Genomic DNA, 23,154 nt, shown 5'->3' with positions numbered 1-23,154 from the left:
CCTTTGACTCGTTTCAAAACCATTTACAGACCCGACGCTCGGCCACACGCTGGCCTGGCATTCTGGTGACCGCACGGCGGCTTTTCTGTCACCCTGTGTGTCTTATTGTGTCCTGAGATTACTCTGGGAAGGGAGGCAGCCGTAGCTCCCCCAGCTGACAAAGGGTGCATAGCCCTGAGGTAAGACCCACCGGCTCCCCGCACAGCGAACACGGCGCCTGGGCTCCTGAGGACGCCCCGCCCCCACTGCGCCCAGCTGCAGGCCCGAGGGGGAGGCTCCACGGCTGCCCGGCTGATGCCCGTCCCTGATGTCATACGCCTGTGCAAGGTACCGGTTCCCATGACAACCGGCTCTCCAGGCTCCTTTCTGCTCATTGCCCAGGCCGCCTGCCTGCCACACCCAGCAGGGAGGAGGGGCTCAGACGTCAGACACCGCTGGGGCCACCCCCAGAAGCCAGGAGCACAGGGCCGGGTCGCGGCCACCTGAGAGCAAGCCTGGGGGGGCAGGAGGGCGGGCAGCACATGCACCCCCAAGGGCTTGGCTGGGAGGATTTTCCTGGCGAGGCAGGTGTGGGCCCTCACAGGGAGGGTCACGCCTGAGCCTCTCCCCACCCTCCCGCACCCACAGCGCCCACATGGGCAGCAGCCCCGAGCGAGCAGTGCCCACCTCAAGGCCAATAGCAACACCCCGACCACAGATGACATGTCATAGATCACAGAATTTGGAGCCAGGGTCGTCATGGAAACCGAGGGGAGCCAGCCCCTCCCTGTCCTCCGGGCCCCCAGTTTGTGTCATGGGCAGATAGGCCGGCTCTGGGCAGGGCTGGGGACCAAGGTCAGGGCCTAAAGGCTCACCCAGGGGAGTCAGGCTTCCCAGAGGGGCACGCCCTTCCTGCCCACCCCCGCCCCGTCCTTCCCTCGCCTGTGGTGAGTCCTGTGACCTGACAGACCAACCCCGCTCCGGGGACCGAGGTGGTCCTGGAGGGGCCGCGATCCCGCCACGCCGTGCAGACAGCCCGACTCTCACGGCCTCGGCTCCTGCCCAGCCAGGGGGCCTCAGGGTCTGTGCCGAAGGCCGTGCTGCTGCGCTGGGTCCCGCTAGGCCTGACTAGAGAGCTTCCACCCAAACACCAGGAGCTACTACAAAGCTCCTTCCAGAACCCCCAGAACCTCCCCCCGGAACTCCCTGTTTAAGAGGGGGCACAGCCAGCCACTGCACAGGCCGGAGTGCGGCGGCACAGCTCGGCCTAGCATGGGCCACGCAGCACCAGCCGGCAGTCGCGCCTCTGCCGTCTCTGTGGGCAGGCGCCCGAGGCTCTGGGCGAGGCGGCTCAGGGCCGCCATATGCTGGGGGCGTCTGGGGGCATCAGACCGGCAGGCAGGGTCCAGCTGGAGCCAGAAGAGGGCTGGTCGTGCTCAGGGTATCAAACGTGGCCACGGGCCCTCGGGTGAGGAGACTGGAGGTGTTCTCAGGACCAGGCGCTGAGGGGGCAGACAGCAGCACCTGCCTCCGCGCCGGGGACAGGACGCCACACAGGTTGGTGCGGCCCCATGGAGCCGGCCAGGTCAGGCCAGGCCAGGCAGTTCCCAGAGGAAGGGCCAGGCCTGGCCAAGTGCCACAACGCGGGGGGACTGGCTCCCGCGGCAGCCCCGGCTGCGGCTAGGCAGAGCCTGGACAGAGCGCTTGTCCTCACGCCAAAGCCCCAGAACGCCCCTCGGCGCCAGCACACACTCCCCGGGGGCCGGGTCGAGGAAGCGCATGACTGCAGCGGGGCGCCCCCGGCACAAGGCCCTGCGGCGGGCGAGCGGGCAGCCCAGGGCAGCAGCCCCAGGCGCCCCAATGTGTGGGCTCCAGACCCAGCCAGCACTGGGGATCACCCCACCCCCACACCAGGGAGCGGGTGTCGGGGCTGGGGGTGCCACTAGGTGAGCCCCTGGGGCTCAGCGTCGGGACCTGGGGGCAACAGAGAGGGGGTGGAGGCCGCAACTGCAGCCAGCGCTCCCCGCCCGGACGGGCCCACACCCCGGGGCAGGGCGCTTCACTTCCCCTCGTGCCCTTGGGCAGGCTGAGTCAGTGCCTCCAGCGGGGTGAAGAGGAAAGGGGGTGTCTGAGGCCAGGCGGCAGCCTGCACGGGTCACAGGTCCTCCCGGGGAGCGCCGCCGGCTCCCCATGGCACTCAGTTCCCGTGAAGCTTTCACTTCTCCGCGCATGTCAAAGTGTCCGGGAAACCCCCATTTCTGCAGGCTCTTGGTGATGCCCAGAGAGGGGGGAGCGGCGGCACCCTGCCCGGAGCAGCCCCGGGACGGCCTGGCCACCATGGCCCCCTGAGGGGCGCCCGGATGCGCTGTGACCCCCAGGCCCAGGCCCTGGCAGGGGAGCAGCCGCTGGGCGCTCTTGTTTTCATTGCAAGTTTAAAGAACTTCACTGGCACTCGGTCTTTGTCAGGCTTTTGCGGTTCAACCTGAAACTCCGACCATGATGCAAAGCACAGTCTCTAGGAAAAGGGTCCCCAGGGCGATCCCCGAGCTGTGAACAGACTTTCCCTCCAAGTCGAGAAACGCCCCTGGGCCCAGCGTCCTTCTGCCTCCCAGCACCGGCAGCACCACAAGGGCCGCAGGTGGAGGCAGAAGTGCCCGTCGGATGGGGGCGCCGCCCGCGGGCCGGGCAAGACCCCCCCTTCCCCCACGCTCCTCTGCAGCTCCCCGGTTTCGATGTCTGCCCGTCCCGCCGGAGCGAGGGCCCCGCTAGCTGAGGACCTGGCGGGGCACCCCGGGAGGGCCGCACGCGCAGAGCAGGGTCTCGGGCACAGCTCCCCTCACTGGCAGCGAGGAGCCCGGCCTCCTGCTGGGAGGCGCGTCCCGGACACCGACGGGCCAGCAGGACACAGCGCGGGCTCCAGCTTCCACCCCCCGCACCGCAGCGGCCAAGCGCGGGTCTCGGCCAGTGTCCGGCCTCCCTGCCTGGGGGCCCGGGAGTCCGCCGCTGCAGGGGCCTGCGTCCCGTCTACTGCCCAGAGTCTAGCAACCTCCCTCCCGCCCCCGCCCTCCCACAGCAGCCAGGAAAGCCGGAGGCCCCGGTGGTTCTCTTTGCAGCAGCCGCATCGCCCTGGAACGCGCGCTGCCTTCCCGAGCTCCGTGTAGCTCGGCAGGACGGCCTCAGTGCAGCGCAGCGGGCGGCGCGAACCTCCCCTGAGAAGTGCTTCCTGCCCTCCCGGGACCGGCGGCGGGACCCCAGGGCCCAGGCACCCCGCGGGCCAAGCAGACTCGAGCCCACACCAGGCCCGACGCTCCCGGCAGCAGACACGTCCACCTCTGCAGACAGGAGCCGAGCGCCGCCCCACACATGCCAACCCTGGTCCCCGGTGCTGCCCTGGCTGCCAGGCCAGCAGCTGGCGGGGAGCTCATGCCGGGGAGGAGGGGCGGGCGGGTTCAGGGGCACTTCAATCGGGACAGCAGAGGAGGAACTGGAATGACTTTCTCAGGATTTGGGGGGAAAACCCTGCACATTTTGATGACAAGAAAAATTCCAGGGGCCTCCCTGGTGGCACAATGGTTAAGACGTAACCTATGAAGCTGTCCGCAGCCGCTACAGCGCCGGTTCGATCCCCACCGGCCACAGAGCAACCCACAGGGCGCAGCAGCCCTCTCCTGTCTCCCCGCTGCTTCCCCCAGCAGTGGATTTCAGTCAGTCTGCCTGTTCTGTTCCCCGCTGTCTCTGGGGAATCCTCTCACCCCCTGCACCTCTGGCCTGCACCCCAGCTTTTATATGCATAAATAAATAAATCTTTAAAAAAATAAAGAAAAATTCCAAATGGATCCAAACTATATATATTTCAAAAAAAAGTTGTAAGATTTACTTTCATTTATTTATGCACACAAGAGCTGGGGTACAAGCCAGAGGTGCAGGGGTGAGAGGACTCACCAGAGACAGAGTGGGGAGCAGAACAGGCGGATCCACTGAAATCCACGGCTGAGGGGAGCAGCGAGGAGGCAGGAGAGGTCTGCTGCGCCATGTGGGTAGCTCCCTGGCCGGGGATCGAGCTCGTGCTGCAGCGGCTGAGGACAGCTTCATAGGTCGCGTCTTAACCCCTTGCGCCCCCACGGAGGTCCCTGCTATTCTGTGTTTGTTTGACATTTTCCAAAATGAAATAAAAACCAAGATGTAAGCTCAGTCCCCCCGCCCTTGAAGACGTCCAGAGGAGCCAGGAAACTTGCCCAACTCGAGATCTGAGGCTGGCCTGGCCCAGGCCCGTCCTGGGCTGCACACGGGAGGGCCGAGTAGGGTCCCCGCCCCCTCCACCTGCACTGCAGCCACGACACCAGTCCCGTGGCCCCTGGGTGCCCTCAGCAGCTGGGGACCAGCCCCAAGGCGCAAGCTGCCAGCGTGAGTCACTCGAACACAAGGTCAAAGCCACGCTTGGGGCTCCTAGACACACCAGCCCCACCCCCGAGCCCCCTTCTCCGCTCAGCTGACTCAGGCGGGGATTCCCCCACCCCGCTCCTCGCGTTTACAGGAGTGAGTCATTTTCTGAGGTGGGAGGAAAACCACCTCGGCTCCGCACCCCCAGGCACACACGAGCCAGTGACACGCTGCGCTGGACGTCGGGCCGATGAGGGCCAGGAGCCGGTGGCCACCCGCAGACGGGGTCTCCTGGGAGGAGCCTGGCACGGGAGCACCGTGAGCTCGTGGGCGGGGCCTCTGACACCAAGGCCCCTGCCAGGGACCCACCCGGCCTTCCAAGCTTCATTTCAGGAACGGACAGAGACTAAATCAGCATTCCAACGACTCCAGGCGCTGCCACCCGATGCCCCAGCCACCTGGCACCGGCCACCGCCCCGTGAGCTGCCCCCTGGCCCAGCACAGGAGGACGAGAGAGAGAGGAGGAGAGGGCCTGGGCTCACGCGGGGCCCAGGTTCCCCAACCCGCTCAGCTGCTAAGCTTCCAGCTGGCAAGGCAGGGGGCCAAGGCCAGGACACACCCACGGCCCCTCAGGAAGGGGTCCTGCTCCCGCGCGGAGGGATGGCCGCGGGCTCGGGTCAGCAGCAGCCTCAGTAGCACCCAGCAGGGGCTCCGGTGGGGTGAGGGCATCCTCCTGTCCAGCCCCCTGCCTGCTCCATGCTCTTCCCCAAGACAAGCCCTGGCTCTACGCCAGGCCGGGCCATCGCTGCTCTGGACACTTGTGCTCACCCAGCCCCTGTCCGCCCCCTCGCTGTCCCCTCTGCGACCTGCTCGTCACCTCCTCCCCTGTAACCTGGGGCTCCAGCGGACGACTCCCCGAGATTGCAGGGTCGGCGTCCGGCTACCTCGGGCAGGCGGGCAGGGAGGGGTCTTCCAGATGCGGTCGCCCACGGCCCACGAGGCCTCTGCCTTTGCTCACCGCTCACCAGGGCAGTGGCCGGCAACGCCCCACTTTTCCCAACCCGCCCAGCCCTGCTGAAGCTTCCGTCCCCCCTGTGCTTCTGAGACCAAAGGCCATTCTCCCTGGAGGTCAGTATTTTACAGGCTGAAAGCAACGGCTGGCCAGGGTCCACCGGCCGGGCATGAAGACCCACGGGCCCACCAGACGCCATCGACGCGCCAGGCCCAAGGGCTCGTGCATGGCCGCAGCCAGGGCGGGTGCTGGACACGCCCTCCTCACCCTGGTGGGCTGGCCGTGGGGTGGCCTCACCCCGCTGTGCACACAGTGGGGCCGCGTGGACCGTAGGGCCACACGCAGGAGGCACACGCTGGGACCTGAGCACAGGGCCACGGCTCACGGGCTCCGAGTCCACGCCACCCATGGGGCCGGCAGCCCCCGAGACTCTCACCGCCTAAGCGATGAGGTCCCGGCGCCAAAGCCACGTCGATGCTGTTTCTTTAAAGGCGGAGGCACGTGCAGACACTCACCCCGCCGTTCCTGTCCTTCCAAGCGTCACGGCTCACGACACACGCCCCAGACAGGCTGACGAGGGCGCGACCTCACCTGACAGACTCGAGAACACCCTGGGGCAGAGGAAGGGTTTCCCCCTTTTGAGGTCAGAATGAAATGGTGCCTGAAACCCCCACGTCACACATGCAGCCCGTGTGGGGACAAAAGAGCGAGGGGAGGTAAAAAGAAGGCGCGAGAAATAAGGGCAGGACGGGGGTGGGGGGAGGGGCCCGGTGCCTGCAGAGCTGACCGCCCTGGCCGCGGGCCGCTGCCCCCCAAGAAGGCCGTTCTCACAGACCGCCACACGCGGGCAACCCCGTCGTAAGGTGCGGAGAGGGGCTGGAGTCAGCAGCTTGGCGGCCGGCCGGAGGCCCAGGTCTCGGGCAGACCGCGGCCCGGGGCGGCCGAGGGCACGGAAGGCCCAGGTGTTCCGTCATTCAGAGAAAAAGGAAGTGGGACCCGGTGGTTCTGGGGTGTGAGTTCTGCGACACCGCTGAGCCATCTCAGGCACCGCCCTGCCTGTGACGCCTTCCAGGACTGCGCCCAGGTGGCAAGTGCCACCAGCGCCAGGGGCGGGCCCGGCCCTCACGGCCGGAGCAAAGCCGAGGTCTAGGTGCGCTGGCCCCAGGGCCCACTCCCGCCCGGCGCTGGCCGTCCTTCTGTCGAGCCTGGCGGGGCTGGACACGGGTGCGGGGGAGGCCACCAGCTACCTCCGGGCAAGGCCGTCAGAGCCCACCGGCATCAGCCCCTCTGCAGCACACGTGGCGCAGCGGCGACTCCAGCAAGGCCAGCTGCCGGCCTGTTGATGGCGCAGAGGATGGGCCTCGGGGGTCTGCAGGGACAGCCGAGAAGTGGGCCGTCCCCTTCCCTCCACGCTGGCCGGGCTTCCGAGGCCGGGTCACCGAGGCCATGCGGCTTCCAGCAGCCTCTGGAAACGCTCCCTTTGCAGACACTTCCCTTGACAGCTTCCTCAGGGGGCGCCGCCCAGCCAACAGGGAGAGGTGCCCAGCTGAGGCGACCCAGGAGCTGTCCCGGCCAGGGGCCACATGTATCATCCAGGGGCCTGGCGCCAGGCCTTCTGGGGCAGATGCCACCGCGGAGCCTGTGCAGGCCCCTGGCCCCACGCAGCCCACAAGCAGGAAGAGCCAGGTGTGCTTCACACACTCAGATGGGGGGACCCCCAGAAACAGATAGTGGAGCTAATGCTTTGAGACCTGCTGAGCCCCGCCAAGCTCCCTGCGGGGAGGGGCCCCGCTCCACCTGCCGCTCCATCCTGGACAAGCCCTGGGCCCCGGGCCCATTCCAGGGCCCACGATGCCGGCCACCGCCGTGCCGTCTGGCAGACAGTCGGGCTGCAGCGCAGCTAAGCCCTGGACGAAACAGACCTTCTGGTACAGGGTGGCTCAGAGGGTCCTCTCTAGGGCAAAAGGAAAACAAAACAAAAAGTTGGCCAGCTCAGAGAGAGCGGGGCCCCCGGGGAGCCAGGGCTGATGCAACGCGGGTCTGAGTCTGCGCCCATGTGTCTGCTCAGCAGCCTGCCGGCCCCCGCGACCCGCCCATGGCTGGAAGTGTCACGAGGAACAGCCGTCGAGGCAGGGCCCTGGCCCCGGCCCCAGCGCTGCTGCGGAGCCCCACAGCAGCACCCTCCAGCCGGGACCCCCAGCCAGCCTCCCTCTAATGCCCCCGCTGCCCAGGGGGCCCCGGCAGACAGACAGGCGGCCGTCCACGCCCACTCAGGAAGACCCCTGCGAGGACAGCACACCAGTCACCCCCAGCCAGGGCCAGAGGTGGTCCCGGGCAGCTGGGAGCCCAGGCAGCTGCTCTGGGACACCCGGGCCCCCCGCCACCAGCTTGCTGCCTGTGCCTCCTCCCGGGAGCTTCCCCACCAAGCCCCTTGCAGAGGAGCTGACCAGAGGGCCCCCTGTGGCCTCCTGGATACCTGCTGGCCCCCACCGGCCCGTCTGGCCCTCCCCTTCCACCACCTGGCAGATTCCTCCTCCTTCCTGCCCGCTGGCCCCGGAACTCCTGGGTCCTGCACAACACGTCTGCCCAGTCATCCCTCCCAGCACCCCGGGTGGCCCCCCAGTCCTGACCTCGTCACAGGCCCGAGAACCTCCTGCTGGCTCCCTGGCCCCACGCCCAGCAGGGGCCTCACACAGAGACCTGCCCCTGCACTGCCCCTGCGCCCCCAAGGCCCCTCGTTCTCAGTTCCCCAAACCAGGCGGGCCGGGCCCTCCTGGCTCCTCAGAACCCCCTCACTGGGCTGCCAAGACCACACCCCTGCCACCACCCCCCGCATGTCCACCTTGTTTTAATCACAAGACCACGGCTCAGGGAACATTCTAGGCTGCCTCGACCTGCCCTCGCTGCCAGGCGGCCCAGGCCCCTGCCCCCACGGGGCAGGCAGAGCCGGGAGGGCCGTGCATGCAGTCGCACCCAGGAGACCCCGCACACCGGTCACACCCTGCGGGGCGGTGAGAGTGACCGCTGTCCCCGCGGGGCCAAGCAGGCCCGGCTGGCCTCCAAGCCAAGCCCAGCGTGCCGTGTCCAGGAAAACGCCACAAGCGCAGGAAACAGGCCCGGCCCGGGGAAGGCAGCGACCCCATGGCGTCCCCTGCTGAGGGGGCGGGGACCCCGCAGAAACCCCTTCACCACCCCCACCCCACCCCCTCCGTGCTCCTGGGCGTGCACCGAAGGACAGAAATCAGAAACGCCTCCAAGTCACACAACTCGCTGCTCGCTGCGTCGCCTCTAAGCGCTGGCTTCCCGGAAAGGCACAAGGACTCTGCAGTCAGATTAATTAATTAGGAGCAAATCTGTTGGAAATCAGGCAGATAAAATCCCCAGGACCGCGTGGGTGCTGCCAACAAGCCCGTCCGGGAGAGGCCAGCCTGCAGCTGGGCGCCCAGCCGCGGGAGTCCAGGCAGACCCTGGCAGCGGCACTCGCACTCCCGAAGGCCCGGCAGCAGAGGCGCCCCGCTGCGTGGGGTGAACAGCCGCCGTGTCCCCAGCGCTGCCCGGTGCGGCCCGAGCAGCCCACCGCCAGGAGGGGCCGGCAGGGCAGGCGGGATGACCAGCCCGGGGCAGCCTGGGCGTGGCGGAGGCCGGGCTGCGGGCGGGGACCCCGCCACGGCACAGAACCTGAGACTCGGGAGGGGTGCGCCCTTTCCTGGGCGGGGCTGTGGCTTCCGTCATGACCAGGAAAGCTCCAAGAGCTGGGAGCCCGTGAGGGGAGCAACCTACACCCTGATCCAGGCTTACATTTCCTTCTGGAAGCTTCCCTGGGGTGCGGACTCGCACGGAAAAATGAGCAATGACTGACGCAGCTAAGGGAATGCAGAGGAGGGGGCGCCCCGGCCAAGGCCCCCCCGAGCCCGGGCCGTGGAGAGCGGGGCAGGGCACCCGCCTGGAGAGACCACACCTGTGGCTCCGAACCCAGCACAGCGTCTCCGGCCACCACCCAAAAACACACGGTGATTGAGGCTCTTGGCCATTCCCGAGAGGGCCGGGCTTGGCTCCGGCGCCCACACCGCACGAGGCTCCGTGACGGGCGCGCGGGCCCCTCCTCTCCGTGGGCCGCAGACTGGAAAGCCACACTGGCCCCTGTTCCCCACCTGCCGGCAGGCAGCGCCGGGCCCTCCTCGGGGAAGGGGCGGACCCAGCAGCTGCCCACAGGCCGGGCAGATGGCCATGGGAGCACGGAGGGCCCGCAAGGCAGGGCCCTGGAGGCCAGGCTCAGGCTCGAGAGGAGTGTCCTGGGGAGGTTTTGCTCGGACATCTGTACATCACGCCGCAGCCCGGCCTCTCCCTTGCGTCCTGAGCTCCCACAGGTCCTGCTGGAGTCACAGAGCAGCGCTCAGGAGGCTGCTGACCGGCTGCTCTGGAGCGGGCCCGGTCAGAGTGTGTTGGCCCAGGCAGGGTCCCCCTGGACGCACGCTGCGGAGAGAGGGCCAGGCTGGCCCGGGGGGATGCCCAGTGCCGGCTGAGCCGATGCTGACCCTGGAGCCCTGTGCTCAAGTCCGAGCCTGGCTGCCGGGGCGGCCGCCGGTGTCTGCCGCAGGCTCCCACGTGACAGTGACAACGGTGGAAACTTGTCTGCACCCCAAGGACCCAACAGGTCCCCCGGGGAGGCCCGGTCCTCGTGAGCTGGTCACTTCCAGGTGACGGAGCCTGCGTCTCGGCGCACAGCCCGCGCCGGGGTCTCGGCTTGGGACACGCCTCCAGCAGGCGTCCACGCGGAGGACACAGGCTCAGCCTGCGCTTGGGCACGGGAGCCCTCACGGGGCCATCGGCAGGCCTCAGGCCCCCCGGCATCACAGCAACCGACGCCTTCAGCTCCGGCTGTAACCTTGAACGCGTGACCATGGACAGGGAGACCCCCCTGAACAAGCGCCGCGGGGGCCTCGCCGTCTGGGAGCAGAAAGAGGCCTGACGCTGTCTGAGTTTCCCGGGCGTCCCGCAGCCTCGCCTCAGCTTGCCCGGGAGCAGGGCCAGGAGGGACGCCACGCCCCACACCGGGCTGCCGGCGAGACACCAGGGGTGGGTGCTGACCCCCCACCGCCGGGCCTCGCTGGGCCTGGGGAGTGAGCCACGGCACCAGACACCCTCTCCGGGAAACCAGCGCCCCCAGAAGGGGAAGGGACAGCGACGAGGCGCCGGAGTAAACGGAGCTGATCGGTCAGCACGGCCCGTCCTAGCGCTCGCCGCGCCGCGGGCCAGAGGGTCGGGCTCGTCACACGTGCCTCTGGGGGCAGCCGGCCCGATGCTGATGTCAGCAGCCGGCCGGGGAGGACGCAGGGCCCTCGGGGCTCAGACCCCGGCGGCACCCGGGCGGCCGGGGCTCGGGCAGAGCCGCCAAGTGTCCTCCAGTTACTTCAGTGTCAACAAGGATTTATCAAGCGCGCCACGAGACAGCAAACGGTCACTTCAAAACACGCGACGTCGCGGGGGAAGGATCTGCGCAAACAGCCCCCTCCCCGCTCTCGGCGGTGGACCCGGCACAGCCCCGGCGCGTGCCCAGAAGGGAGTCGCCGGAGCCCCAGGCCGCCCCCTTCCTTCCCCGAGTTTTAGCTGGACCCGGACGGCGGCTGCCCGCCCCCTCCACACCCGCGGCAGCCCCACAGCCGCCGGGCTTCAGCCGCTCCCACAGGCTGAGCGGGGAGGGCTGGCGGCACAAGCGAGAGGCAGGGGCACCCCAACAGCTCAGCGTGTGCGCCGCGGCGGGGGCTGCTTCTCGCTCTGACGTGCAAAGGGAGGGGGATGGCAGCAGGACCCAGGGGCGCAGGCTCAAAGGCCGGTCGTGCTGCGCCCCTTCGGGCCCGTCCCAGTGGGGGGGGGGGCGGGGGGGGCGGGGGGGCTCTCAGACTCTGGGAGTGGCGGCAGCTTTGAAACACCCGACATGCCGGCAGTGGGCGGTCAGTGGACACGCCCGGAGCAAGGAGCTCTGCAGGACCCGCCTCACGAGCTGGCGGGGGGGGGGGGGGTGCACCACCCCACAGACTCAAGTCGCCGCTGGAAAAGGGCAAAGTGAACTTAGGGCACGACGCGGCAACGCCAACAACGTTCCCCCAACGTTCAACTGGTGGTTCTCTAATTAGAGGCGGAAAATCCAAACCCACTTAGCTCCGAGTCAATCTCCCCCTTTCCTTCCGTAATGAAGCTCGTGCTGCCACGAGGAATCCGCCTTAGAAGAGTCTGTTGGCCGGATTTTGGCGTCGCGATGCGGCCACACAGGCCACGTGCTCGCCCCCACCCGCGCCCCCGTCCTGTGCCCGACGACGCCCGGGGCCCAAGGCTCTAGAACCCACAGGTGGTCTCCACCTGGGACCCGGTGCTTCTGAATGTGACCCGAACCTCCCGTGCTTGTTTCCTCACTTCCAAAACGGGGGCGCGCCTGCACCCACAGCGCCCGTCGCCGCAGTGGCGCTCGGTCTGCACGGGTGGCGCATGCCTGCGGCCACAGCCATCCCCGCACCCCTTATTTTGCAAGCACTGTCAGCTGCTTCTTGGGTCCTGCGATCATGCCGGAAACGGCACTTTTCATTTGAAGCCTGAACATACCGTTCGCCAGAGGCCGGCGTTCAAAACCCGGTGGCTTCTAAAGCTACCGAGTGGCTGGTGCCGGCGCCTCTGGCCTGGGGGTGGGGTCCCGCTGGCCCACTGGTCGCTGCCCCGGGCCGCCCCCAGGGTCCACCTCCCCAGGGCCCCGCAGGCAGCTGCCTCCGGCAGCCACAGCCCTCCCCGCGCCGAAACAGCTGCGGGAGCAGCGGCTCAGATTCCAGGGCGGCAGCCAACAAGAAACGGGCTCCCCGCTGCGGCACAGGGCCGGCGGGAGAAGGGGTGGGTGCCGCGGCACACCAGGCAAGAACCCACTTCTGTGGGCTGCGACGGGCTCGGGGGCTGGACCGGCTAAGCTCCGGGAGGCTCTGCTCTCTGGACGGCGCGACGCTGCCGGCCCCGCTGGGGGCCCATCCACTCGAGGCCTGTTTCGAATTAAAAGGCACTATTGAGTTACAGGCTCACGTGTCTGCTTTGTTTAGAAAACAACTCTGACCACGTCCAGGAACAGTGGCTGAGAGGCCCGAGGTCTGTCCGCAGACAAAGGTACTCCCGAGCAGCATGACGGCGCCCGGAGCCACGTGGCCGGCCAACCTCACCCTCGGGGGCCGCGCCGGGGCAAAGGAGGCCGGGTCGGCTCGCTCCGGTGCTGGGCTCACTGGCATCCACCGTTGCTGTCCACACCACGCCGGCGCCCGGGTCCAGCCAGCTCGGGCCCCAGCACCCAGGGAGCCTCCACTGCCTCGTCAGCACCCGGCTTCGTGCAGTCCGGACTAGCCCCAGGCAAAGCTGGCACAAACTCAAGTCGGGGTGATCCTCAGAGCCCTCTAAGCAGCGCGCAGCCTCCTCCCGCCACGGGACAGCCACCCGGTCAGCAGCGAGGGGCGGCCCAGGCACCAGAGGCCCAGCGAGCGCCCATCCCCTCCGGGCCATAAGGCGGTCACGGGCGCCGCGATAATCACACTGGGTGGACCGGTCACGAGGACCGTCGGTGACCACAGGGAGACAGCGATTGTCTGTTGCAGCCACAAGGGCCTCTATACTACGCATAAGACACGAAACATTACGAACTTCAGTAACAAGACCAAGCACCGCTGGCGTCCCCTACGCAGGAACAGGGACGTACCATGCAGAGCGTAGCCTGGGGGTGGCTCCCCCCCAGGGTGCAGTTCCTGCCCATCATCCTGGTATCCCCAAGAATGGGAGAGCCCAGGGAAGTGAAGAGGGCTCGTCTTCCCACCCCCTCAGCTCTGGGGTGCAGCACCAGCCTGGTGAGGGGTCTGTCTTAGTGCCGCTGTCTCCTGGCTACACAGTCTGTCTACTCCCGCTGCCTGCACACACCTGCACACACACGTGCACACACACTGCTCTGACCCCAGACAGGGCCGCCTGCTGTGAGCCCCTGTGCCAGGTGCTGGGAGCGTGGCCCCTGGGACGCGGTTCTGCGGTTCCGCCCTCCAGCCGCTTACAGCAGAGGCCGAGCCCACACAGGAGCACTGGCTGGGACCAGGAGCTCCAGCTTATGAACACCCCGACCTTCGCAGGAAAACCAAGGGGACTGTGGCACCATGTATGGGACGGGGGGGGGGGCGCACCCATGTCCCACAGCTAGTGACCCCCGGGAGGCCCCAGGGTCCACACTGTAAGTGCTGTCGACACACGCCCCCTGCACGAACGACACCCAGAACGTTCGGCCTATTGGCTGAAAAGGGACGACGTGGAATCAGAAACGTCGTCCACTCTCAGCCGTCCACCCGCGCAGAGCTGGAGGGAAAGCCGCACGCGGGAGCGGCACTCTCTGACGGTGCGCGAGCTTTGGTTTTGACTCGCAGCGCCGCCTCCGGTCTTCCAGACGCATTCCTGCCCTGGGGAGGGACAACGTTTTAAGCACCAGAATCAAAGGTCATGTCCACACTGAAGAGACTCCCGGGTGGGCACCTCCTGGGCGACCGGGCTTAGCCACTGCCCTCCCACCCCGTCCGGCCACACGAGCAGCGAGCAGAGAGTCTCCACGCGTGGCAGCCGCGGCCAGCCCAGGGATGCCCAAGGCGCTGGCCCCCACGCAGGGACAGCGGGCAGGGCCAGAGGCCAGGGCGCCTCTTCAGCGCGTCAGATTAAGCACCACGTGAGCAGCCGCCGGCTCCCGCTCCAGACTAGGCCCGGCGGCCTCGCTCCTTTCCCCTGCTCACGACGGAAGCCGCCACGGCCCCGCCACGGCCCACGCGGCTGCCGGATGGTGCCCGCGAGACCCGCGTCCTGCCAGGCGCCTGCGCCGCGCGGCTCGGGCTCCTCTCAGCTCCTGTTCTCGCCGGCAGAGACGCTCCCGGGGGTGCGCTGCTGGGGCCCGACGCCGCGTCCGCCCCTGGCCTGCCACGAGCACTAACTGAGCTGCGCGGGTGCCGGGCGCGGGACGCGGGGAGAGAAACCAGCAACCCCGCGGGGCAGGTGCAGGCCCAGCCGCGGCTCCGGCGGTGACGGGCAGGGGACAGAGGCGGCGAGTCCTCGCTGAACCTCGCCCACAGGTTCCTGGAAGCGGCGGCTGAGGAGAAACGTCCCGGAAGGAGCCGGCCTGCCGCGGCCTCACCGACACGAAAGCAAAGGCGGACGCCGCCCGGTCACAAAGCATCCCGGCTGCAAGGAGGCCCCAGCGCTGGGGCTCACGCAGCCGCGCTCGCACCCCTCGTGCCGGGCAGGGCGCAGGCGGCCAGAGCCCGGGCGGGGAGGAAGCCCCCGCCACGGAGGAGCCAACCCAGACCGCGGCCGGGGGCCCGGCGGCGTGTTCTCACCAGCGTCACAGCGAAAATGACGTTGAAAAGGACCCGACGGAGCTCAGGAGGCTGCCGACCAGCGAAGGGCGCGGAGAGAAGGGGCCGCGAGGGGCCGCCCTTCCTGGCTGGGGACGCGGAGCCGCAGGCCAGAGGCTGCCCCACCGGCGGCCTCGTGGGCACACCTGCCCCCCACTCCCGGGCCTGGCCAGCAGGCCTGAAATTGCTTTCTGTGTGCGCGAGGCCTGGGCAGATTAGCAGACACGTAGATTAATTAAGCTGTAAAGCTAGCAGGGCCCCTGTGGTGTCAGGCCGGACCCAGAACCCAGAAGGACGTGTGGCTCGGGGCACACGGCGCAGGACCAAGTGCATGTGGCACGTGTGTGCCCCCAGGGCCCGCGGGAGGGCCGGCGGCGAGGCCCAGCGGCAAGGGCACACCTCGGACACCAGCCTCCGAGGAGGCTCTGAGGCCTGTGGAAATGGACTGGGTGGGGCAAATGCACGGCAAGCTGGGCCCTTGACCACGGCTGGGCGCTCTTGCCCTGGCTCCGGGGCACGCTGCCTGTGCTGGCACTGAGCGCCCACCAAGACCAGGGACTTCCGTCATGGCCACCCCTCGGCCAGCTGGCTGGAAGGCAGGAGCCCGCGGGTCTGCGTCCACTGTGGTCACCAGCCCCGGGCACCCGGCCAAGCACACTGCCGGCCACCAAGACCGGGAGGCCCTGACACTGGACACGGCCTGGACGCGGGCATCCCACGCGTGCCGCTGCGGTCAGTGTGCGTGGTCAGCCTCGCTGTGTTTGCCTAGTCCTGGGGTCCACATGGACTCAGCTCTGGCCTCTGGAAATGGACGCGGCTACCAGGCAGGTCTGGGCAAAACAGCTCCTATCAAATATTGGTGCTACATAGGCAACTAAGAGAACCCAGCAGAAGCGGCTCATGACATTAAAGCCTCCATTTCTAAACGGCCTGATGACAAGATGTTGGTGGGACGTGGAGAAACGTGTCCTTGGGCACTGCTGGCTGGAGGCCCCGGGCTCCCGCAGCGGCTAGAAGCCCAGAGACGCGGCGCCATCAGCAGGCACCCAGGGCCACATCCCCAGCAGCACACGTGCCAGCACAGGCACCACAGGTGCAGGCCCAGCAGATGGGCCTGTCAGCACCGTGGATGGTCGCAGCACAGAGGGCCAGCGTGCTGACTCAGGACACAGCTCGTGCCCCAGAGGCCTGTGTCAGTGACGTGAAGGGTCACGCAGAGTGGCCACACGAGGGAGGAATGCCACGTGGGCAGGCGGGGGCGGGCTGGCTGCACACTGGGCACGGGCTCCCGACAGGGCCAGAAGGACGCACACGTGCGAGTGGTGTGTGGGGCCTCCCTGGGGATGCAGGGGTTAAGTCTCAGCACCGTGAAGCTGTGGGCAGCCACTGTGACACAATCCAATCCCCGGCCAGGGAGCTACCCACACGGTGCAGCAGACCTCGCCTGCCTCCCCGCTGCTCCCCTCAGCAGTGGATTTCAGTGGATCTGCCTGTTCTGCTCCCCACCCTGTTTCTGGAGAGTCCTCTCACCCCCGCAACTCTGGCCTGCACCCCAGTTCTTATATGCATAAATAAAAATAAATCTTTAAAAACAAAAGGCGTGCGCTGTATGAATTTCACCTCAATTTCCCAAAAGGCTGACACGCCGAGAGGGCCCCTTCTCCCCCGAACGCGGACCGCTCCTCCACTCCCTTGGCCAGCAGCACAGACGTACTGGAATGGGCCCCACTAGTAAAAAAACGTGCCGGGAGCTGCAGGGTCAGCCTCAGGAGAGGGGAGGCCGCTGGGGCTGCGACAGGTGCAGGGAGAAGCTGAAGCCGGGGAGGCAGGGCTGCCTGGGGGGAGACGCCTCCCTAGGCCTGAAACCCATGGTCTGAAAGGACTTAGCGAGATGCTTTGCTCACCATCATTCCTCGGCGTGAGCTTCAAGCCACCTTATTTCAATGCAAAGACAAACACACACACACAACACCTACCGGAGCAGCGCCTGGCCCTGGGACAGTCCCGTGGAGCGCCCCGGGCACACCCCTGCAGGAGTCTCCAGGGTCCCCCGCCCGGCGCCCCCACCCTTCTGCGAGCCCAGCCTGGGCTCCGCCGCCAGCGCCAGGACGGGGTGTCCCGTCAACCCCTCAAACAGGCGACCCGGCCCCTGCCGTCCTCCTCCGGGCGCGGCCAGCAGCGCCAGAGACCATAGCTCCGGCCCCGGGCCGCGGCGCAGGCAGGGTGTCTCCGGCGAATGCTCACAAGACCCCACCGTCCCCGTCCACCTCTGGGGCTGGCACCGAAGGCCGCGGTCACTGGCCCAGGGGCTCGCTACCAAGGACGCGCCTGGGGCGGGGCCGCAGCCAGTCCAGCCCACCGGGCGCTCACGCACTGCACCAGCTGGTGCCCGTCCTCCAGAGAAGGGGCATCGGAAAGACCCCCTGGCAAATGGCTGCCCCCACCAGACTCTCCCGTCCCCGAAGGCCAGCGTCATGTGACGCGCCACAGGCTCCTCAGCAAAGCCTCGGGGCCTCTCCCCAGGCCTCCCAGAGCCCACCGGCGAGCCTGTCCGTGCAGGTGGGGGGCAGCCTGTCGAAGGCCACGCTGTACCTTCCGATTATACGGGATTTCAGCAAGTGTGCAGACTCCGAGGCGTAGGACACGTTACAATCTTTACGTCCTTTATCTGGAGGCCCATCGACAAGCCTAAGGCCTAAGAAAGGCGTTTGGCTGGGGCCACGTACACCCAATCTGCCCGACAGCCTGTGTCCGCCCACTGTCCCGGGGCGCAGTGCCCACTCCCTGCAGAAGCGGCAGCGCCGACGACCCGGGGCACAGTCCCGGCACAGCCCCCTGTGCGTGGTCACGAAGAACAAGGGTGCAGAGGACAAACGGGGGTTGAGGCGTAGAAACACGGAGGGAAAGCAGAGCAGAAATGAGAACAACGTGCCGGGTGACGCGGCCTCTGGCAGGAGGGACAGCGGGTGGGCTGTCAGCACTGGGCCACGCGCGGGCACCTGAGTGCGGGGGGTGCCGGAGGCCCCGGCGGGGGAGGCACAGGGGGCGAGGGGAGAGACAGCCCCAGTGCAGGGGCAGGCGGCCGACCCAGACCTGGAGGGACAGGGCAGGAGAGGGTCCCGGTGCCCGAGGGGTGCGGCCCTCCGGCCCTCGAGGGGCGCTGGCGACTGAAAGTGACAGTGGCTGGTGACCGGCCCACAGCTGCCGCGGGCATGGCAGCGGCGCCCCCAGGAAACAGGGCCCTGGCGGACGGGCTCTTTTTAGAGCTGACTGAGGAAAGAAAACTTGGGGGCGGGGGTACACCTGCCTGGAAAAGGGGCTGAACGAAGGGACAGGTCTCAGGTTGGCAGCAGGGAGAAAACTGGGGCGGGGGTGCTGGCTCCACAGTCTAAATAAAGACCTCAGAGGCAGGAACCAAGCTTGTGTGCGAAGGTTCATTAAAACTCGGGATCCAGAACAATCAGCCGCGAGCGCGTTTCCGCGCCAGCCTCGAGCGCGGCCTGCCCGGCGTGATAACGGCGGCGGAGCGGCCGGGCGGCGGGCGGCGGGCGCCGGGACAGGCGGGCGGGCGCGGAGACACCGGCCACCGGAGGACGCACCGGGCCGGGGGGCGGGACTCGCGCCACGCCGAGGGCTTCACATTATAAGACCAACTGTGAAGACTCAAGCGCTGCCCCGCGAAGGCTCACGGTGCCGTTCCCCAGACAAAGACCTCTGGGCTGCTCCAGCCGGTACCACGAAGGGCGACCCACAAGCACCCACAGACGTCGGCGTGGGAGCCAGACGCTCCAGGGGAAACTCTGCTTCTGAGGGCCGCACGGGCCTTGGGAGCAGGAGCTGGTCTCCCACGCTCACCCCAGGTCTCCCCGGGCCTGCAGCCGCGCCAGCGACCGCACAGCCCCTGCCCCGGCCCCATGCCTCCGCCAGAGCGGCCCCCGCTGCCAGCACGCGGGGAGGCCTGGGAGGCCGCAGGCTCCTGGGGACACCTGGGGTGGGCGGTGAGGGGCGCAGAAGGAAAGTGGACTCCCCGCCCCTGCCTAAGGCCCGCGGGCTGTCACAGAGGCTACTTTGTAGCGAGCCGGCGCTACTGTAACTCCCAGCCTGGCCCGAGGCCGCGGCCCCCACCCGCGCAGGCCTCGGGGAGGATCTTCAGGTGGTTCAGAAAACCAATCTGTGCACCCCAGGACTTTCGAGGCGCTGGAGGCCCCTGCATGCTAAAGCGATCATTCTCCCGAGCGGTTCAAACAGCCGGGACGCAGGAGGGAGGCGCCGGCGTCTGCGGCACAGAAGCCCCCGGCTCGGCGGCGCTCGGCGACCTGCTGGTGTCAAAAGTGCAGGTAGCGGAACCACCGCACCTTCGCCAGCTCCCGGGCCAGGCGCCTTCACCGTCCCCGGGGAGCAGACTCGCCATCTCGCTATGGCCTCGGCCCCCAAACTCCCGCTGCCACGAAGTGGGAATTCGGCCGCCGCCAGCGAGCCCGTGGCCCGGCTCGCTCTTCCAGCAGAGCCGCCGGACTCCAGGGTGGGCTGCGGCCGCGCCGACGCGCCCCAGAGCGAGAGGCCACAGAAGCTGTGAGTGACCGGACGGAGCCGGACCACGCCGGGCCACAGCATCTCCCAGGACGCGCCAGGTGAGCGCCGCGGCGGACACCAGGTAACAGGTGTTCCTCCCGGGCCGGGCCGCGGTCAAGGGCCTGAAAGCCACTTGGCCGGGAGGGTCGGGAGCCAGGGGGGCGGGTGCGGACAGCTGCCCGAGCCTCCCGCCAGGTGACCTTGGGAAGCGCCCAGCGCCCGGGGCTGTGGTCGAGCAGCACCAGGAGCCCCGCGGGCCCCAGCACCCCGCGGAGCTTGACCTTCCTCAAGGTTCTTCACTTCCCGGGGCTCTGACTGCCCAGCTGGGCGCCGGGCACTGGGGCCGAGGCCTGCCCGGCGCCCTGCGGGGGCGCTGCGGGGAGCCCGAGGGGAGGGGCTCCGCCGGGCCGGGGCCTCCGCGAGCCGGGGCGGCCGGGCTGTGACAACGCGGCCCCCCTGAGCCCCGGCCCGGGCGCCCCGCGGGCCTCGGCCTGGCCCACTCGGGCGGCGGGCGCGGCGCGCGGGGGCCCACGGCACAGGGCGGGGCGCGGCGGCGCGGGGGCTTCCGGCTCCCCGAGGGGCGCGGGGCCCCGAGCAGGCCCGGGGCGGCGTGTGGGGCGCGGGCCGGGCCGCCCGGCGGACAAAGGGGCCGGCGAAGCCTGCGCGGCGGCCGGGCCCGCGGGGAATGGGGGGCCACGTGCCCGGCGGGACCCGGAGAGAGGCCCGCGCGCCGCGAGGGGGGCCCGGCCGCGAGTTCTGCCCAACTTTCCCCCAAGAAAGGCCGCGGGGCGCCGGGGCGCGCGCCCACCCGGCCCCCCCTCCGCGGCCGGCGGCGACCGGCCCTTGAACGCGCCGGCGTGTCTCGAATGAAAATGAGGCGCGCGCCGGCGGTCGGGGGGTTCGCGCGGCGCGGCCGCTCCCGGGGCGCAGCCCCAACCGCCGCCCGCGGCCCCCGCCCGGCCCGGCCCGGCCCGGCCCGGCCCCCGCCCCGGGCCGCGGGCGCCGGCGAGAAAGCGAAACCGAGCGCGCCCCGGCCGGGCCTGCGCCCCCGGCCCCCGGCCCCGCGGCATCGGCCCCCGACCTCCCGGCCCCCGGTTCCCCGGCCCCCCGGCATCGGGCCCCGCGGCCCCCCGACCCCCCGGCCCCCCCAGGCCTCCGGCGGGAGCGCGGCCCGGGCGGGCGGGCGGGCGGGGCGCGGGCCCGGGGCCTACACGCGGCGGCCCGGCCCGGCCCGGCCCGCTCGGGCCCGGCCGGCGGCGGGCGGGGCGCGGGGCCGGCCGGGGCGCCGCGAGCGGGCCGGGCCGGGCCGGGCCGGGCCGGGCCGGGGCGCCGCGCGGGCCGGGGGCCCCGCCCGGGCCGCCCCCGCGGCGCGAGACTCACCGGGCCCGGCTCCCGCGTACATGGCGCCGCCGAGGGTGCGGCGGGGGCGGCCGCGCGCCACGGGCCCGACGCCGCGAGCCGCGAGGAGCCGCCGCCGCTCGATCCGCCCCGCGCGGCCGCCTCGCCGAACAGGTTTACCCGACGCGGCGGGCGGGGGCGGGGCGCGGGGGGCGGGCGGGGGCGGGGCGGGCCAGCGGCGGGCGGGGGGCGGGCGGGCGGGCGCGGGGCGGGCGGCGGGCGCGGGGGGCGGGGCGCGGGGCGCGGGGGGCGGGCGCGGGGCGCGGGCGGGGGCGGAGGGCGGGGCGCGGGGCGCTGGCGGGGGGCGCGGAGGGCGGGGCGCGGGGCGCTGGCGGGGGGCGGGCGCGGGGGCGGGCGCGGCGGGGCGGCGGGCGGGGGCCCGGAGGGGCGGGGGCGCGCGCGGGGCGGGGGCGCCCTGGCAGCCGCTCGGAGCCGCGACGTCTCCCCGGCGGGCGGGGCGGGACAAGGAAGGCGAGAAACACCCCGTTCCCCGCCGCCCCTGCGCGCCCCGGAGCCCCCCTGGCGATGGCGGCTGGGGGCGCACGACCCTCCCGCCGGGGCTCGCGGGGCGGGGGGTCCCCAGCGCGAGGCGGGGGCGCGGCCCGACCCGGAGCGCGAGCTTGAGCCGCGCGCCGCGGGCCCGACCACCCCGCGGGGAGCCGTGAACCCCTGGCGCGCCCGACCCGCTCGGGGCCTCCCAGGTGCCGTCGGGGCGCCCCTCCCTGCCCTCCGGGCCGGCCCGCTTGGACCGGAACATTCTCCCGCCCGCCCGAGCCCTGCCCGGCCTCCACGTCCCCGGGGTCCAGCGGGGTTTTGGGGCCTCCTGCAGGGACGCCCGCGCCGCGCCCCTCTCCCCGGGGCCGGGCCGGGCCGGGGCGGGAGCCCGCGAGGGCGCAGCCTCCGGCCGCCGACGCACAGGCCCCGCGGGCAGCCCCGGCCCGGCCCCCCGTGCCCAGCCTCGCCCTCGCGGTGCCCACGGACACCCCCGAGCGAGGGCCGGAGAGCCGGCGTCCCCCCGGGAGAAGCGCAGGGGCGGGAGCGGCGCCCCGCGCCCCCCTCACCCCCCCCGCGGCCTCCTGGACACCCCGGGTCCCCCCAGGGCCCGCCCGCAGGGGTCTCTCCCCCAGTCTGCGCAGGACCCGGGGCCCGCCGGCTCAGAGCTCCCCGCGCCCCTTCCAGCTGCCTGTGGGCCCCGGCCTTGCCTCGGGGACAGCACCCCGAGAGCCGCCGCGGCCCAGCGGCTTTGCCGGAACCTTCCGGCACCTTCTTCCGACTCTGCAGACCCGCGTGGCCTCGGGGTTCGCCGTGGGGTGCGGCTCCGCAGCAGCGCTCTGGACACGAGAGCGGGCCCCGCTCGATCGCCCCGCGCCGCCCGAGTGGGGCGGCTGAGCCGCGCAGGCTCCCCGAGGGCCGGGGCACCCCAGCGCCCCTCGGCCCCAGAATCGGGCAGCAGCGCAGCATCGGCGCGTGCAGAGGAGCCGGCGACGCGGTGGACACCCCGGCCCGGCCGGCGCCCGGCGAGGGTCGCGCGTCCAGAGGGAGGAGCCAGACTGGGGGTTCCACCTGTCCAAGTCCCCCACAGACGAGATTAAACCGCGGTTGAGGGGGCGTGACCTAGTGGGGCGCTGGGGAAAGCCCGGAGGGGCCGCCAGCCGCCAGGAGGGCGGGAAGAGCTGATGGCCGCGGAGCGGGACCGCGGGGCCGGGCGGCGGTCCTGGGGTGCGGCCTCGCCCCTCCGGCCGGGCGCCGCGTGCCCGGGGCATCCCTTCAGCTGCGGCGGCGTCTTTCCTCTGCCCCCCGCGCGCCCGAGACTCCGCAGCAGCCGCGGTGGACGCGGCCTTCGGCGCAGGAGCCGCGGGGGTCCCGGCCCGCGCCCGCCCCGCGCGCCCCCCGGGCAGATCTCTGGCCGCGATCCGGGGACCCGTCGGCGGCCCCGCCCGCCCCGGCCCCGGGGCGCGGCCCGAAGGTTCTGGAAGCGCGGCCCGGCCCGGCCCGGCCCGGCGGACGGTCGGGCAGGAAAATGTCCCCGGAGCGCGCGTCGCGTCGAGGCCGCCGGCCCGCGGGCGGCCCCTGCTGGCGAGGGGTGCGCGGCCGCCGGCCCGACTCCGGGCTCCCCACGTCGGCCCCGACTCCGGGGGGCTGGGGCGCCCGTGTGCGCAGCCTGGGGAGGCCAACGGCCGCCGCAGCCCCCCAGCACCCCGGCCCGGCCCCCCGCCAGCCCGGACCCACCCTCTCCTGCCTTCTCCCCGGCGGCCCCTGGGTCCCGGAGGCCCAGCCGACCGCAGGCCCAGCCTGCGCCCCTCGGGCGCCCCCTGCCCTGCCCGGGCTCGTGCGCGCTCCGGGAGGGCGCAGGGACCACCGCGCCGGCCGGACCCACGCCCGGGCCAGCGCACCCCGGGGCGCCCAGGCTGCCCA

At 70.6% G+C, this 23,154-nt stretch overlaps 1 protein-coding gene across 2 annotated transcripts in view; it reads right to left on the bottom strand.

Annotated features, from left to right (window-relative positions):
- The window catches only part of AGO2 (argonaute RISC catalytic component 2), a 50,830-nt gene extending 30,070 nt beyond the window's left edge, over nucleotides 1–20,760 (bottom strand). Inside the window, exon 1 of one of the 2 annotated variants that reach the window (XM_037499830.1) lies at nucleotides 20,722–20,760. In XM_037499830.1, the coding sequence (XP_037355727.1) occupies nucleotides 20,722–20,743 (22 nt within the window). In that variant the 5' untranslated portion in view covers nucleotides 20,744–20,760. Of the gene's footprint in view, nucleotides 1–190; nucleotides 230–20,721 lie in introns of those variants that run through there. The other variant, XM_054691954.1, reaches the window with a different exon arrangement.
- Nucleotides 20,761–23,154: the final 2,394 nt, after the last annotated feature.

This window comes from Talpa occidentalis, unplaced genomic scaffold (genome assembly GCF_014898055.3).
Source record: "Talpa occidentalis isolate TD23 unplaced genomic scaffold, MPIMG_talOcc4v2.1, whole genome shotgun sequence".
Taxonomy (NCBI): domain Eukaryota; kingdom Metazoa; phylum Chordata; class Mammalia; order Eulipotyphla; family Talpidae; genus Talpa; species Talpa occidentalis.
The sequence above is the reverse complement of the archived record's forward strand: the minus strand, read 5'-3'. Positions and strand labels throughout refer to the sequence as shown.